Source organism: Hyperolius riggenbachi, chromosome 11, assembly GCF_040937935.1.
Source record: "Hyperolius riggenbachi isolate aHypRig1 chromosome 11, aHypRig1.pri, whole genome shotgun sequence".
NCBI classification, from domain to species: domain Eukaryota; kingdom Metazoa; phylum Chordata; class Amphibia; order Anura; family Hyperoliidae; genus Hyperolius; species Hyperolius riggenbachi.
In genome coordinates, this window is record NC_090656.1 from 11,439,002 (window position 1) to 11,452,767 (window position 13,766).

General features: G+C 45.8%; 1 protein-coding gene across 1 annotated transcript in view; it reads left to right on the forward strand.

Moving 5' to 3' along the window:
- FANCA (FA complementation group A) overlaps window positions 1-13,766 on the forward strand; it is a 119,002-nt gene that overhangs the window by 72,335 nt on the left and 32,901 nt on the right. The window contains exons 23-27 of the mRNA XM_068260684.1: window positions 5,358-5,494; window positions 5,576-5,646; window positions 7,247-7,346; window positions 8,959-9,128; window positions 11,837-11,933. Coding sequence (XP_068116785.1) covers window positions 5,358-5,494; window positions 5,576-5,646; window positions 7,247-7,346; window positions 8,959-9,128; window positions 11,837-11,933 — 575 coding nt within the window. The remainder of the gene's footprint in view (window positions 1-5,357; window positions 5,495-5,575; window positions 5,647-7,246; window positions 7,347-8,958; window positions 9,129-11,836; window positions 11,934-13,766) is intronic.

Genomic DNA, 13,766 nt, shown 5'->3' on the forward strand with positions numbered 1-13,766 from the left:
ATCCACCGTGTTTGCGAAGAGAAAAAAACAGCCCCCACAAGCGACGACCACTCAGGAGTGCCCACATCATAAAGGAAAATACACACCCGTCCGACAACCAATAAGCCGAAAAACTCAAACAAAAAGGCGGGCAAGAACAGAAAAATAGTGTGTATGCATTTCTGAAAAGAATGCACAAAGTGCATATGGTGTGAAAGATTGGCAGGTACAATGTCGTGCCTGCAGTGCCGGATTTAGGCCATGGCCTAGGTCACCACAGGAGCAAGGGAACCAAAGCAGCAGGATAAACTGGCGCAGCATTTGCAAGCTTACAAATACTGTGAGGCAGGGAAATCCGGCTAGCGCCTGACCGCGGTACTCTGCTGCTAGCCACCTGTGCAGCGGCCACCTTGCTCTCTGTGCACGTTTGCATTGTGGCCGGTGGCTATGGACACAGACAGCATTGGAGACAGAAAGGAAGAGGAAGCTTTTGCACTGGAGATGAGTGGAGAAATGAGACTGATGGCTGCTGCGGTGTGAAGGTGAGCTGGCTACCTATACTGAAAGGGGGGCAGGAAAAGGAGGGATTAAGGGAGGCATCTGGCTAACTATACTGGAGGTAAAGAGGGGGGGGGGGGGAGTCATCAGACTACATATACTGGGGAGGGGTCACCTAGCTACCTATACTGGAGGGAAGGGCGGAGGGGTCATCTCGCTACCTATACTGAAGGGGGGCAGCTGGTGACAGTGGCCTTGAGCAGTAGAGTACAAATCCGGCCCCGCGTGCCTGTGTATGTAGGCTACTATGTATACGGCAATTATGTGAAAAATTTTGGTTCAGCCCAGTGATTTAACAAATAGACGGGGACCCTTTCTTTCTTTTGTTGTATCTATGCTTTTGCACCCCAGTTGTTTTTGAGATACTCGTTGCTTCATAAGTGTTGTGTTACACCCAGAGTGTGTAACGCAACATAAAGCTGCCGGCCAATAAGGCGCCATCACGTCGTCTGTTATAAACGCCGACCAATAGGGTACCACCGTGTCAAAGGGGAGGAACAACATTCCCCCACTGCTGTAAAAACAGAGGAAAGATTTTACAATAGGCAAACACTAACTAATTGAAAAAATTATTATAAAGCAAATAACCAATTTTATCCACTATCTTTTCACTACTCCTTAAATCAACTGTAGACTGACGTGGTCCAGCTTTAGTGTGCTGCAACTCTGTCTCCTAATACAGAAATAGTGTCGTGTGTTATATACTGTATCTGAGTAGCAGCGTGCAAGGCTATAATACAATTCCTCCCATTGTCTAATGCTGGGAATACACCATAAGTTTTTGCAGCAGATAGATAATAATACAATACAATAATACAATAACATTTCTATAGCGCTTTTCTCCCATAGGACTCAAAGCGCTTAGGATCTCTCAGATTCAGTAATTAGTAGGATGAAGTATTCACACAACAAAAGTTATATTTCTGCAAATGCCAGACTGAACAGGTGGGTTTTCAGTCTGGATTTAAACACGTCCAGGGATGGGGCTGTCCTGATCTGTTGAGGTAAAGAGTTCCAAAACGTAGGGGCAGCATGACAGAAGGCTCTGGGACCAAAAGTTTCTAAGTGGACTCTGGGTATGACTAGATTATTAGAACCTGTGGATCTGAGAATGCGGGGATTGCTACGCAGCTGCAACATATCTTTCATGTATCCAGGGCCTAGATTATTCAGGGATTTAAATGTCAGTAGGCCGATCTTGAATAGGACCCTCCATTCTATAGGTAGCCAGTGAAGGGAATGCAGGACTGGCGTTATGTGGCAGTGACGGGGTTGGTTGGTTAGCAGTCTGGCAGCAGTATTCTGTATCAGCTGTAGGCGGTACAAGGCCTTTTTTGGAAGGCCAGTGTAGAGAACATTGCAGTAGTCCAGTCGGGATGTGATGAAGGCGTGGACTAAGGTTGGCAGATCTTCTGGGGATATGAGGTGCTTGATTTTTGCAATGTTCTTCAGGTGAAAATAGGATGATTTCACCACAGCAGAGATTTGAGTTCTGAAGTTTAAATCCCCATCAATTAGAACTCCTAGGCTACGCACATGATCAGAGCTGCGTAGATCCGTGCCTCCTATTCCCAGTGGTGAAGACTGCAAGTTAAGTTGTTTTGTTATCATGCTCTGCCCTCCAATCAGAAGGACTTCAGTTTTGTCTGCATTTAGTTTCAGCCAGTTGTCATTCATCCATTGCTGTAGTTCACGTAAGCAGGCGTTTATAGTTAGAGTTGGGTCTGTCACATCGGGCTTGAAGGAAAGATATAGTTGGGTGTCGTCTGCATTGCAGTGGTATGTCAGGCCATGTTTTTGGATTCGTTTTCCCAACGGTAGCATGTAAATCGTGAAAAGCAGGGGAGAGAGGATTGAGCCCTGGGGCACCCCATACTTAAGTGTTACAGGGGTGGACAGGAAGGGCCCCATAGACACTTTGTGGGTTCTGCCACTCAAGAAGGATTGGAACCACTGAAGTACTATGCCATCAATGCCGCAGTATTCCTGTAGCCTGTTTATCAAGATGTCATGGTCAACTGTGTCAAAGGCTGCAGAAAGGTCTAGCAGTATGAGGATCGAGCACTCTCCTCTGTCTCTTGCCATGAGCAGGTGGTTGCATATTTGGATGAGGGCAGTTTCAGTGCTGTGGTGTTTCCTGAAGCCAGACTGGAATGGGTCATAACTGTTATTTTGTAGGATTCTGGCTTCTAGCTGGAGGTATACAGCTTTTTCAATTAGCTTTCCCAGAAAGGGGAGGTTAGAGACAGGTCTGTAGCTGGTCATTGCATCTGGGTCCAGGGAGGGTTTTTTGAGGAGAGGCCTGATGATTGCTTCCTTCAGTAAAGCAGGAAATATCCCTGATTGTAAGGAACAGTTAACAATTTTGAGGAATACCGGTACGAACAGGTCGGGGCAGTTCAACATGAACTGTGTTGGGCCAGGATCCAGGTCACAGGTAGTTAGACGGACGTGAAGGAGGATGCTTGATGTGACTTCTTTATCAATTTCTTTGAAGTTTGACCAAGGTGTTACGTTGTCTCTGCTAATGGTCTTCGGCGCTATATTAGGCTCAGATGCTGTAAGTTGGATGGCGGACCTTATAGCGGAGACTTTGTCTGTGAAGAAATGGGCAAATTGGTCACAGAGGTCCTTTGAAGACTCGATATTAAGTTTTTGACATGCTGGGTTGCAGAGTTTTTCCACTGTGCGGAACAGTTGGGCTGGTTTGTTAACTGCATTTGCAATCTCTTGTGATAGAAAGGATGATTTTTTTCCCGTGATTACCTTTTGGTAGCTCTTCAAGTGGAAGATTAAGGCATGTTTGTCTTCTGGGGACTGAGATTTGCGCCACAGCCTCTCAAGTTTTCGGCCTTGTCTTTTCAGCTCTTTTATAGCGTTATCAAACCACTGTGCATGATGGTGTGGAGTAAGATATTTGGTGCGCAGAGGAGCAATGGTCTCAAAGGTGGAGGACACACATTTGTTGTATTTAAACACCAGAGTATCAGGGTCCAAGCTGGAGTCAGTCAATTCATCAAAGCTAAGGTTATCTCGGATATGTTGAGGTGTTAGCCCTTTTAAGCGGCGATATTTTATTTGATTCTTGACCTGGTGTTTGACGGCTGGTATTGAGAGGGAGAAGTGGATAGTGTGATGGTCTGACCAGGCAACAGGATTAATTTCCACATTGGCTATTGACAGCCCAGTATGGAATATAAGGTCCAGAGTGTGACCTTTCCTGTGAGTAGCAGAGCTGATTGATTGGAGGAAGCCCAGTTCATGTAAGGCACGAGGTAGCTCTTTTCCAAATTGTGAGGAGGAGTCGTCCACCCATGTATTGAAATCTCCAAGAACAATCCATCTGGGGTGTTCCAGTGTTAGGTTGCATAGGAGGTCTACAAGTTCCTCAAGGAAGTCTGAGTATTTTTCTGGTGGGCGGTAGATCAGCAATATGTTAATGTTTTCCTCAGCTGAAAGTTGCACCCCCAAGCATTCAAACGAGTTGGTAGGACCTACAGTAAGTAGTCTGATTTTCAAAGCTGATCTAAAGCAAAGTGCAACCCCTCCTCCCCTGCGTTCTTTCCTGTTGCAGTATATCACGGAATAGTTTGTTGGCACGGCTGCCTCCAGGGTGGGGCCAACAGGTTCAGAAAGCCAGGTTTCAGTCAAGCAGGCCAGATCAGAAGACTATTAGATCATGTATGATTGCTGTTTTGTTGTTTATTGATCTGACGTTGCAGAGGACAGCCTTGATGGGGCTACCCTGGGAGCTGAGGTCTGAGATTGAGGACTCCAGGAGGGAACAGTCTCCAGATGTGTGGCTGTCATCTCTGCTGGATTGTGCTGGAGCTATTAGGGTTGTTGGCTGGGTGTACTCTGTAGATTTTGTCACAGAGTTATTTTGTTTCTGCAGTGAATAACGTCTTTTCCCACGTCCCCTGGATCCTCTCTTTGTCTTTCTGTAGATTCCAACAGACTTAAGTAGAATTATTGTTGATTTGTCAATTGGATATATATTTCTTGGTTGGTATACAGCTAGAAGTGTCTGTGCTGAATATTGATGTTTACACATTAGGATGGACAAGAGACAGCTCAGGGCTCCTGCTAAGAAAGGCCCTATTTAAAGTCAAGGTGTGAACTTTCACGGCTGTGGCTGGTATCCTGCAGAGATCAAAGGGCCTGTATAGACTGAATTGTCCTTACACAGAGATGTATGGATGGACAGCATGGATTTGAAAACACAGTCCTTTGTTTAGGAGTTTGAAGGTTCGATAGATAATTTCCGACATGTCCGATCTTATTTTCGATCGTTTTTCTGATCGATTTCTCATAGAAGTGAATAGAAATTCATAAGAAGAGATAAAATCGATTGGAAAATCGATGGAAAATAAGATTGGATTGTAAATGGACTGAAAAATCTTATCGTGTATTCCCAGCATAAGTAATGCTTTGAATTATTGCATACACTACTCTTTCCTTTACAGCAGCCGGTGTTTTATGTCTGTATTTATTTTGGAGACCCCTCAGAGCAGTTGTTTCCTAAATGCAATTGTTTTTTTTTGCAGTTTGTTAATACCGGTAGCTTGGAATTAAGAAGTTGTTGCTGTTTTGGATTGACCCATTTCCAAGTTGCATACACATCAGGAAAAAATTGGCATACTTGTAAAAATGTGTCATCATCTACTAAGGAGAGGCCCAGCTGGGATAAATTCTGTAAAAGGGGGGCTGGGGACCCACTGGGAGCTGGTGCTCACAAAGACTGACTGATTGTTTTGTCAGATTATTTCTCCTCTTAATATCGCTGAAATCTAATGACTGGATTGTGCTGTTCCCTCCAGAAGTCTCTTCCCAGATGGCGAAGATATCAGACATCCTGGCATCAGAACTAAAGGACAGCAGCTCAGAGGTCATTCCCGGGACTTCCCCACCACTTATTCCTGCCAGTGCTGAAGATTTGCAGCCTCTGGAGGCAACCGTAAGTTTAAAGCCAAACTCTTCCATCATAATATGAATGTTGGAAGCGCTCTGACCTGAAGTGATTTTTGTCTTTGGAAAGGTGTCTGACTTACTGCTCACATCCTTCTGCCAGTGTGTCATGGCGGCTTCCAGTGCAGATCCACCAAACAGGTAATGACCAGTATGTTTCATCTCTTGTATCTGTTTAGTTTTAAAGTTAGAGTAGGTTCACGCTTGTTTTAAAAACTTATCCGTGGCTTCGGTTTTTGGCCCGGATCAAAAACAGAGCCACGGATACTAATGTTAAAAATAGCAGCCGACTTCCTTGTGCGTTCAGGGGGATCTGTGCTGAAAACCTGAACGGACGGTCCGAATTTGCAGGATTTTCATGGACCCCGGATACCTGGAGGGGTAGTAAAAAGCAATGGAAAAACAGACCTCCCTCTACACAGGCAGCTTTGGACACAGAAACTGATCTGTTTCCAGTGTCCCAGTCCTCTCTGTGGGTGGGTACGGGGCCGCCATGCTGGAGGGGTAGGTGCCAGGATGGAGGGGAAGGGGTCCCCTGTCCCCATTCCCCCTCCAGCTAGTTTCTTTGAAAAAAATAATTTTTAAATCAAAATATCAGTGAGCGGGGAAATTCCTTGCGTTCCCGCGCTCGCCACGTCACATCCTGCAGTGCTACCCAATGAAGTACAGAGGGCGGCATTGCAGGAAGAGACGGCGAGAGGTGGAACGCAAGGAAGTAAGTTCCCCGCTTGCTGATACTAAAAACTATTTTTAAAAGAAACTAGCTGCCCCCCTTCCTGGCTGCTACCCCTGCCAGCATGGCACCTACCCTCACCCACGGCCAGGGCTGGGTTACCTTTCCACGGATTGGAAACATACAGTGAAAAGGACAAAAAATAGAAAAATGGAGAGAAAAAATTGTTTACAAAACTGATCCATTTGAAACGGATCCGATCTGCAACCCACAAGTGTGGACCTAGCCTTATACACTTGTGTCACTAGGGGGAAGCCTCTGGATGCTTCCCCGATCCTCCACAACCCCTCCGCTGCTTGCCGGTACCCTCCTTATATTTTCCTGGATGTGCCCCCCCCCCCCTCCATGTATAAGCATGGCTGCACTGTGCAAGTGCCAATGGGTTCTCATCTGCACGGTAGCACGATGCCACTACTGCAAAGACACAAAACTGCATGTGCGGCTTTGTGCTACTGCGCAGGCTCGAACAGTACTTTGCGCCTGCACCTCACTGTATGAAAAGGGCCAAAAACAAATACAAGCACAGTATTGGGGATTAATCTTAAATCTGTAACCAAATACTGTGGAACTCTGTTCACTATTCAGCACAGTGTCTGCTTGAACTGAGGCTGAGGAGCAGTAAAGTCACCATGAAATTCCAGTTGTAAATCTAAAGGTGGCCATATACTTTTTGATTTTTCCTGTCAATACCCGGCTAAAACCCAACATTGGTTGGTTTGGGGGGGGGGGGCAGATTGATGGCCCAATGTTCTATGCCGTGCAACACTGTGGTTTGGTAGATTTTTTTTTTTTATATGTCTAGTGTATGGAAGTAATTAATCCCTCCCAGGTCAGATTTGATCTGATGGTCGACCATCTATGGTAACCGATGGTACGATGGTAACGGTCTATGAGTGTATGGCATCCGATCTGATTAATGCTGCACATAGCACAGGTTGCGCATAACATAACCTCTTCCTATATACCCAGGTCTACCTTATAACAATCAGTAATATTTTTCCTCTACAGGCAAGGACCATGGCCAACGCTATATGTGAGGATGGTGTGTGGCCACCGCAGGGCACTTCATACAGTGCTGTGCAGAGTCCTGCAGCTCTTGTGTCATCAGGTGAGTGACCTGGCTACAGGGATATTGCTGTCTGCCTGCCGACAGCCTGAGCTCTGCAGCAAGGAGGTCCAATGTTTCTGGACAGGGTGAATTAGGCTAATGCAGGGCGGTTTCTAGGCTCAATTGCACGCAGGGCGAGGGTGTAAAAATTGACAGGAAGTAGAGAGTGTACCAGCGACTATGCAGCTGAAGATCAGCGGCAAGTGAGCTGCCATTGGAGCGGGAAGGGAGTTGCGCATACCAGGCTTCCTGATGCACTTACTCTGCAGGGTACGGGGTGTGGCACAGAGGGGCCCCTGGGTAGAGGGGGGGAGAAGTTTAGCTCCCCTTCACGCAGCTGAATCTCAGTGTGGCAGTGGCTACCCCCTCCATCACTGCGCCCCCTCCCTCACAGCGCTCAGGGCGGTCACCCGCATGACCCGCCCCTAGAAACGGACCTGGGATAATGCATAATGTACTGTATAAATGGGGTGACATATAATTTGCATTTAGATTTTTATTGAAAGATATAATATCAACTGAACACACAAGCAGTTTTTGCGCCCACAAAATCTAACAAAATATGTTCAGGCAACAATAAAAGAGTACAGAAATTTGAAGTACTTCACAAACTGGTCGCAGAAGTCCCATACAAACAGTATATAATCAATGTGCACATGTATAAAGATTAGAATTGAAAGAACGGAAAGAGAAAAGGAAGGGAAAAGAGAAATCTGCCAGTCATGGTAGAAGCAGTGTCTCGCTTTCTTTCATTTCTTCATAGGCACTAAGTTGCAGAATAAAAAGAGACGGACAATCTGAGTTAAGTAGCCGAAAGAGGCACATCTCTTTGTATCTTGCACAATATATGCATTCTATCTTAAAGTTGAGCTATTCTTCCAGTTTATAGATAGATTGGATCCTTTTGCCAACTTCTAATATTGTAGGTATGTTAATATTAGTGTCCTTCCAGTGTCAACGTATAATGCTAGGTACACACAATACAATTTTCTGTTAGATTTACCTGCCAGGTCGATTTTTTTCAACATGTCCGATCTTAATTTTGATCAATTTTCCAATCCACTTCCATCCACTTTTATGGAAATCGATCGGAAAATCGACCAGAAAATTGATCGAAATTAAGATCGGACATATTGAACAAAATTGATCTGGCAGGTAAATCTAACAGAAAATTGTACCGTGTGTACTTAGCATAAGACCACACGCGGCAGTGAGATAATGATTTAGGACTATGGGAAGAAGCTTGAGGGCCTGTTTCCAGTAGCGCGGAAACCGGGCCGAATCCGCAGAGTTTCCCCGCAGGCAAATTGCTCGGGGAAACTGTGCCATAGGAAATATTGCTTGCCCTAGCGATTCGGCCGGGATTGCCCACAGTTTTCACACGGGAGGCTGCGAATCCCATAGCTGTGCATGGCATGGCTTCTGGGATTTGTCTGCGTACCCGCAGACCCGGAAGTGCCACCGCTCGTCTCGCAGCCGCGTGCGGTGGCTAGTGGAAACAGGCCCTTACACCAGGCCAGTCAACAGATACCAGGCCGATCTTGGACTGCCCAGTCACATAAATGTCAGAGCCACCCCCATTCTTCACTCATCTCTTTCCATCTGTTATCAGGCTGCAGAGCTGCAGGATGCCCATGTGATAGGCCTGGCTGTCTTCTGTGTCCATCTACATGAGAATTGGACATCACGCCCCTCTACCAGCGCTGAGGTGCCATCTGTGAATAACTTCTGGGAGACACTTCTCAGCGCTCCGGGCTCAGGATCCCTTCCTCTGCTTCTCAGGTGAGGCTGCTGCCAGCTCTGGAGGCCATACAGACTGCTGGCAGTATGCAAACTACTATTCTTTTGTCTTATTGCTCTTTCACATTACATGACGCAGGGGCCGATTTCCTGCAAGCGTTATGATCTGCGGCGTGGACGTCGGGATGTCGCGGTGTGATGCTGAGTAGCAGTGGTAGTTATAATTCCCCCAACTGGAAAACACTGGCCCTGGATGATTAAAAGCTTCCGAGTGCGCCGTACCACAACGCACCAAAACGCAGTGTCAGATGTGAAAGGTAACATTAAAGTCTATGGACTTTAATTTTAGCTTGGTTAACGCAAAGTATTGAATTTGCATCAAAACGCCAGAAATCAGCTCTGGTGTGAAAGAGCCCTAACTCTGCACATCAACTTTATTAAAATGAGATGCAAATAATATACAACATACAATTAAATGGAGATGAATAAAGTCATTAACGATTTGTAAAACAGCGGTATCAAAAGAATACAAAAACTGACTTAACAGATTGTGTGCGTACTCACCTATCAACTGATGTCTCCCATCAGGAATCAGGACCCGGTCCTCCTGGGTGGCATCGCTGCGCAGCTCTGTAGCTGATAACTAGTTCTGCGGGGGGGGGGGGGGGGGTAGCAGTGTCTCCAAAGCAGTTGGCTCTCACTCCACCAAGTTGATCTGCTCGGCACATCGCTTACCGAGTGGCCAATGCTGGCCAATGTTACACACACCTGACTAATGGCTGAGGCGGTCGTTATTGGCCGCCTTGGCTGACTTAAAGAGATACCGTAACCAAGATTTGAACGTCATCCTAATCAGTAGCTGATACCCCCTTTCCCATGAGAAATCTTTTCCTTTTCTCAAACTGATCACCAGGGGGCTCTGTATGGCTGAGATTGTGGTGAAACCCTTCCCACAGTGTGATGTCGGTGCCTCACAGCTCTGAGGTCCTGACATCACACTGTGGGAGCCTTGTTGCATTGTGGGAAATAACAGCTGTTTTCAGCTGCCAAAAAAGCAAGCAGCATCTCCTTCCAGTGACATCACCTGCCAGCAGTAAAAATGTCACCATGTAATCAATGTCTGAATGTGAATCAGGGAGAGGAAAGATTTTACAATGGACAAAAACTGACTAAATCATTTATACATAATTATTGAACAAATGAAGCACTTTTTTTTATTACATTATTTTCACTGGAGTTCCTCTTTAAGTCAGGCGTGTGTATGCAGCAAGAGGAACATATTACAGATACGCCCAATCGATCTAATTATAAGAAAAATGAAATGGAGTGTCTAGAACGCATTTTACCCTAAAAGGTTAAACAGATGTTGTTATGTTAGTGAGAGTACATCTATGTTTATAGATTTATTTAGGGAATGGAAGAAAGAGAGTTTGCTGTACGCATCCAGGCTGCGCAGGCTGGGACTGTGGGTGTGTCCAATGTTTACTTAGTGTTTAACGGTGTAGGAGGAGTACAAGTAGTTGTCCGACTTACAAACGACCCATCAATACAAATGACATGGATTCTGTGGGAAAAAGTCAAAAACATTTTATTTTTAAATTGGACCTTGAATTTTTTTTAAATTTATTTTCTCAAAAACTACAAGGGAAAAAATGGCTTTTAAACTTGTATAAGCAGGTACAGGGGGCAGAGGTGACACAGAAGGGGACACGGGAGGCCCAGGGGGGCACAGAGGGAGGTACAGGGGACAGAAATAGCACAGTGTTCCCTATCTCATTTGTTAACCGGGGACTACCTGTTCTTTAAGGAGTAAGGCTTTGGAGCATTTTAGATTTGTAAATAGGGTAAGAAGACAAGCCTTAGAGCCTTAGAGGTGTGATTTTGCTGCTTTTCCATTCACAGGCAAATCAGTAAATGCTGCACATCAGCAAAAATCATTACAGAAACCCTTTTACACTAGTGCAATGCAAGCGTGATGCGATTTTGTCAAATCCCTAAAGTCCTGCATTTTCTCCTTTAGTTCCTGGCATCCAGTAAAAGTCGCATCAAAATCACATTGTAAAATTGTAAGAACATTGTATCGACATGGCATGTGTGATTTGCAGTGTAAAAGAGCCTTTGAGGCCATACGTAATCGGTGTAACCTGTCTATTATTTACCTGAAGGGCAGAACCATTCCTTGCAAGCCAGGCTTTCTGGCCCTCCAGAACTGTTCATCGTTCTTTAGTTTAAAGGAGGGATGCTAAACTCCAGTCCTCGAGGGACACTGGCATGGATATGGCCCTCAGAGACCTAGCGTGGCCACACACCATACTTTCTTTGTTTTCGACCGATAAATCCGATCGAATTTCCCGTTTGTTTTTTTTTTCATTTTTGGATGAATTGTCAACTACTTGATGTACAGTTCCAATCAATTTTTTTCTGAGCTTTCAATTATTTTATTCATAATTGGGGAAAAAGTGAACATAGGTGTGTGGTACAGTGGTCAGATTTTTGAATTGTTACAATCAGTCAGAAAAAATGGATTGCTAATCTTGAATTGAACAGATATTTATAAATTGGATAGTGTGTGGCCACCTTTAGCTTTAAAAATATGAACATTTATCTATTACTGTGTGCATTGGTCTGTCTTCATGTTATTATATTTGGTAAATGCTGAAGACTGAGAGGAAAAGTGACAGCTTCTCTTTAATTGTGTCAGTGTTGGTCTCACCCCTCCTAACGAATGTTCCCTTCTTTACATCTTTCAGGTTCTGTACGGCTGCAGTTTCCTATGCTTGGTGCCGCTTTTCAGTGTCATCTCCAGGAGCTATCACCAATGCCGTCCCACCGACCTTCATACGCAAGGTAATGCTCTACATATAGCCAGACCTTCTGTGAGATGTGCTGCACTAAAGCCTGGATTATATCCGTAATGCCCAGAATAAATGTGCAGCCGTGACTTCATTTGTGTGTTGCTTTTTCCTGGTCATGTAACCTGAATTAAAGCGGAACTGTAGATACGTTGCAAACACATTGTTTCACTCACCTGAGGCTGCAAGCCCCTAGCAGCAGTCCTGTCCCGCGCTGGTCCTTCACAAGCCTCCGTTCTCCCGCCATCGCTCCGTTCCGTTCCTCGACTTGTAAGTCGAGACCAGTGCAGCCCTGTCAAGTGTATCTTTTCTTCACATTCCCCTCTGAAATAGCGCCATAACATTGTATGGGACGGAGTGTAACCATAACCCCAAAGCAGCAAATATAGCCAACTATGACCATTAAATAATGCAGCAACAGTTACTCCAGACAGCAGAAACTAAACGCAATGTGGGCAGCATTTCACCAGAAAAAAAACGCAATGTGGGCAACATTTCAGCAGAAAACGAACGCAATTTGGGCAACATTTCAGCAGAAAACAAACACAATTTGGGCAACATTTCAGCAGAAAATAACGCAATGTGGGTAACATTTCAGCAGAAAACAAACGCAATTTATGCTAGGAAAGCTTCAGGCCCAGACGGAGTGTCACCAGCATGCCTAAAAACCTGTGCTTTACAGCTAGCTCCTATTCTCTCCTCCATCTTTACCAGATCCTTCCAGGAAGGCAAAGTCCCAGCATGCATCAAGAGGTCGACCATCATCCCCGTCCATCATCCCCGTTCCCAAAAAACAGGGAATTGCCGACCTCAACAACTACAGACCTGTGGCTCTCACATCCGTCATTATGAAAGCTTTTGAAAGCATGGTCATGCCTCTTCTAAAAGTCTCCACAGAGCCCCTGCTGGACCCACACCAGTTTGCGTACAGAGCAAACAGGTCCACTGATGATGCCATTAACATCTGCCTGGAGACAGTCAACGAGCACCTGGATAGACCAAACTCTTTTGCCAGGATCCTCCTCCTTGACTTTAGCTCAGCATTTAACACTATCAGCCCTCAAATACTTCAGGAGAACCTTGCTGAGCTCAAAGTCCACCCCACCCTGCGTCTGTGGATAACTGACTTCCTCACAAACAGATTGCAGGTCGTCAAGCTAGGTACTATCCTCTCCCAACCAAGGACCACCAACACAGGGGCCCCACAAGGCTGCGTCCTGTCACCAGTCCTGTTCTCCCTGTACACAAACAACTGCAGATCCACTGAAAACTCTGTCAAAGTTATCAAATATGCAGATGATACCACCATTGTGGGCCTCATCACCAATAACGATGAGCAGGCATACTGTCATCAGGTTGACAGAATCTGCAACTGGTGCAAGGAGAACGGGCTGGTCCTCAACACCGCAAAAACCGTTGAGATGATCATCGACTTTGGTGAGCACCCACACCACCCCCAATCCACTTAGACAGCGTGGAAGTCGCACGGGTCCCCTGCGCTTGTCTCCTGGGCACAACCATCTCCAACGATCTGAGGTGGAAGGCCAACACCACCTGGACCCAGAGGGAAGCCCAGCAGAGACTATTCTTCATCCACCAACTGAGGAAGTTCGGCATGGACCAGAAACTTCTGACGAGCTTCTACTCAGCCACCATCGAATCCGTCATCTGTTCTTCTATCCTTGTCTGGTACGCTGGCTCCTCTGCCAGCGACAGACACAAACTACAGAGAGTCACCGGATCAGCGGAAAGGATCATCGGAAAACCACTTCCCCCACTGGACCTACTCTTCAACACTAGACTGCGCTCCAGAGCCTTGCGGATCCCA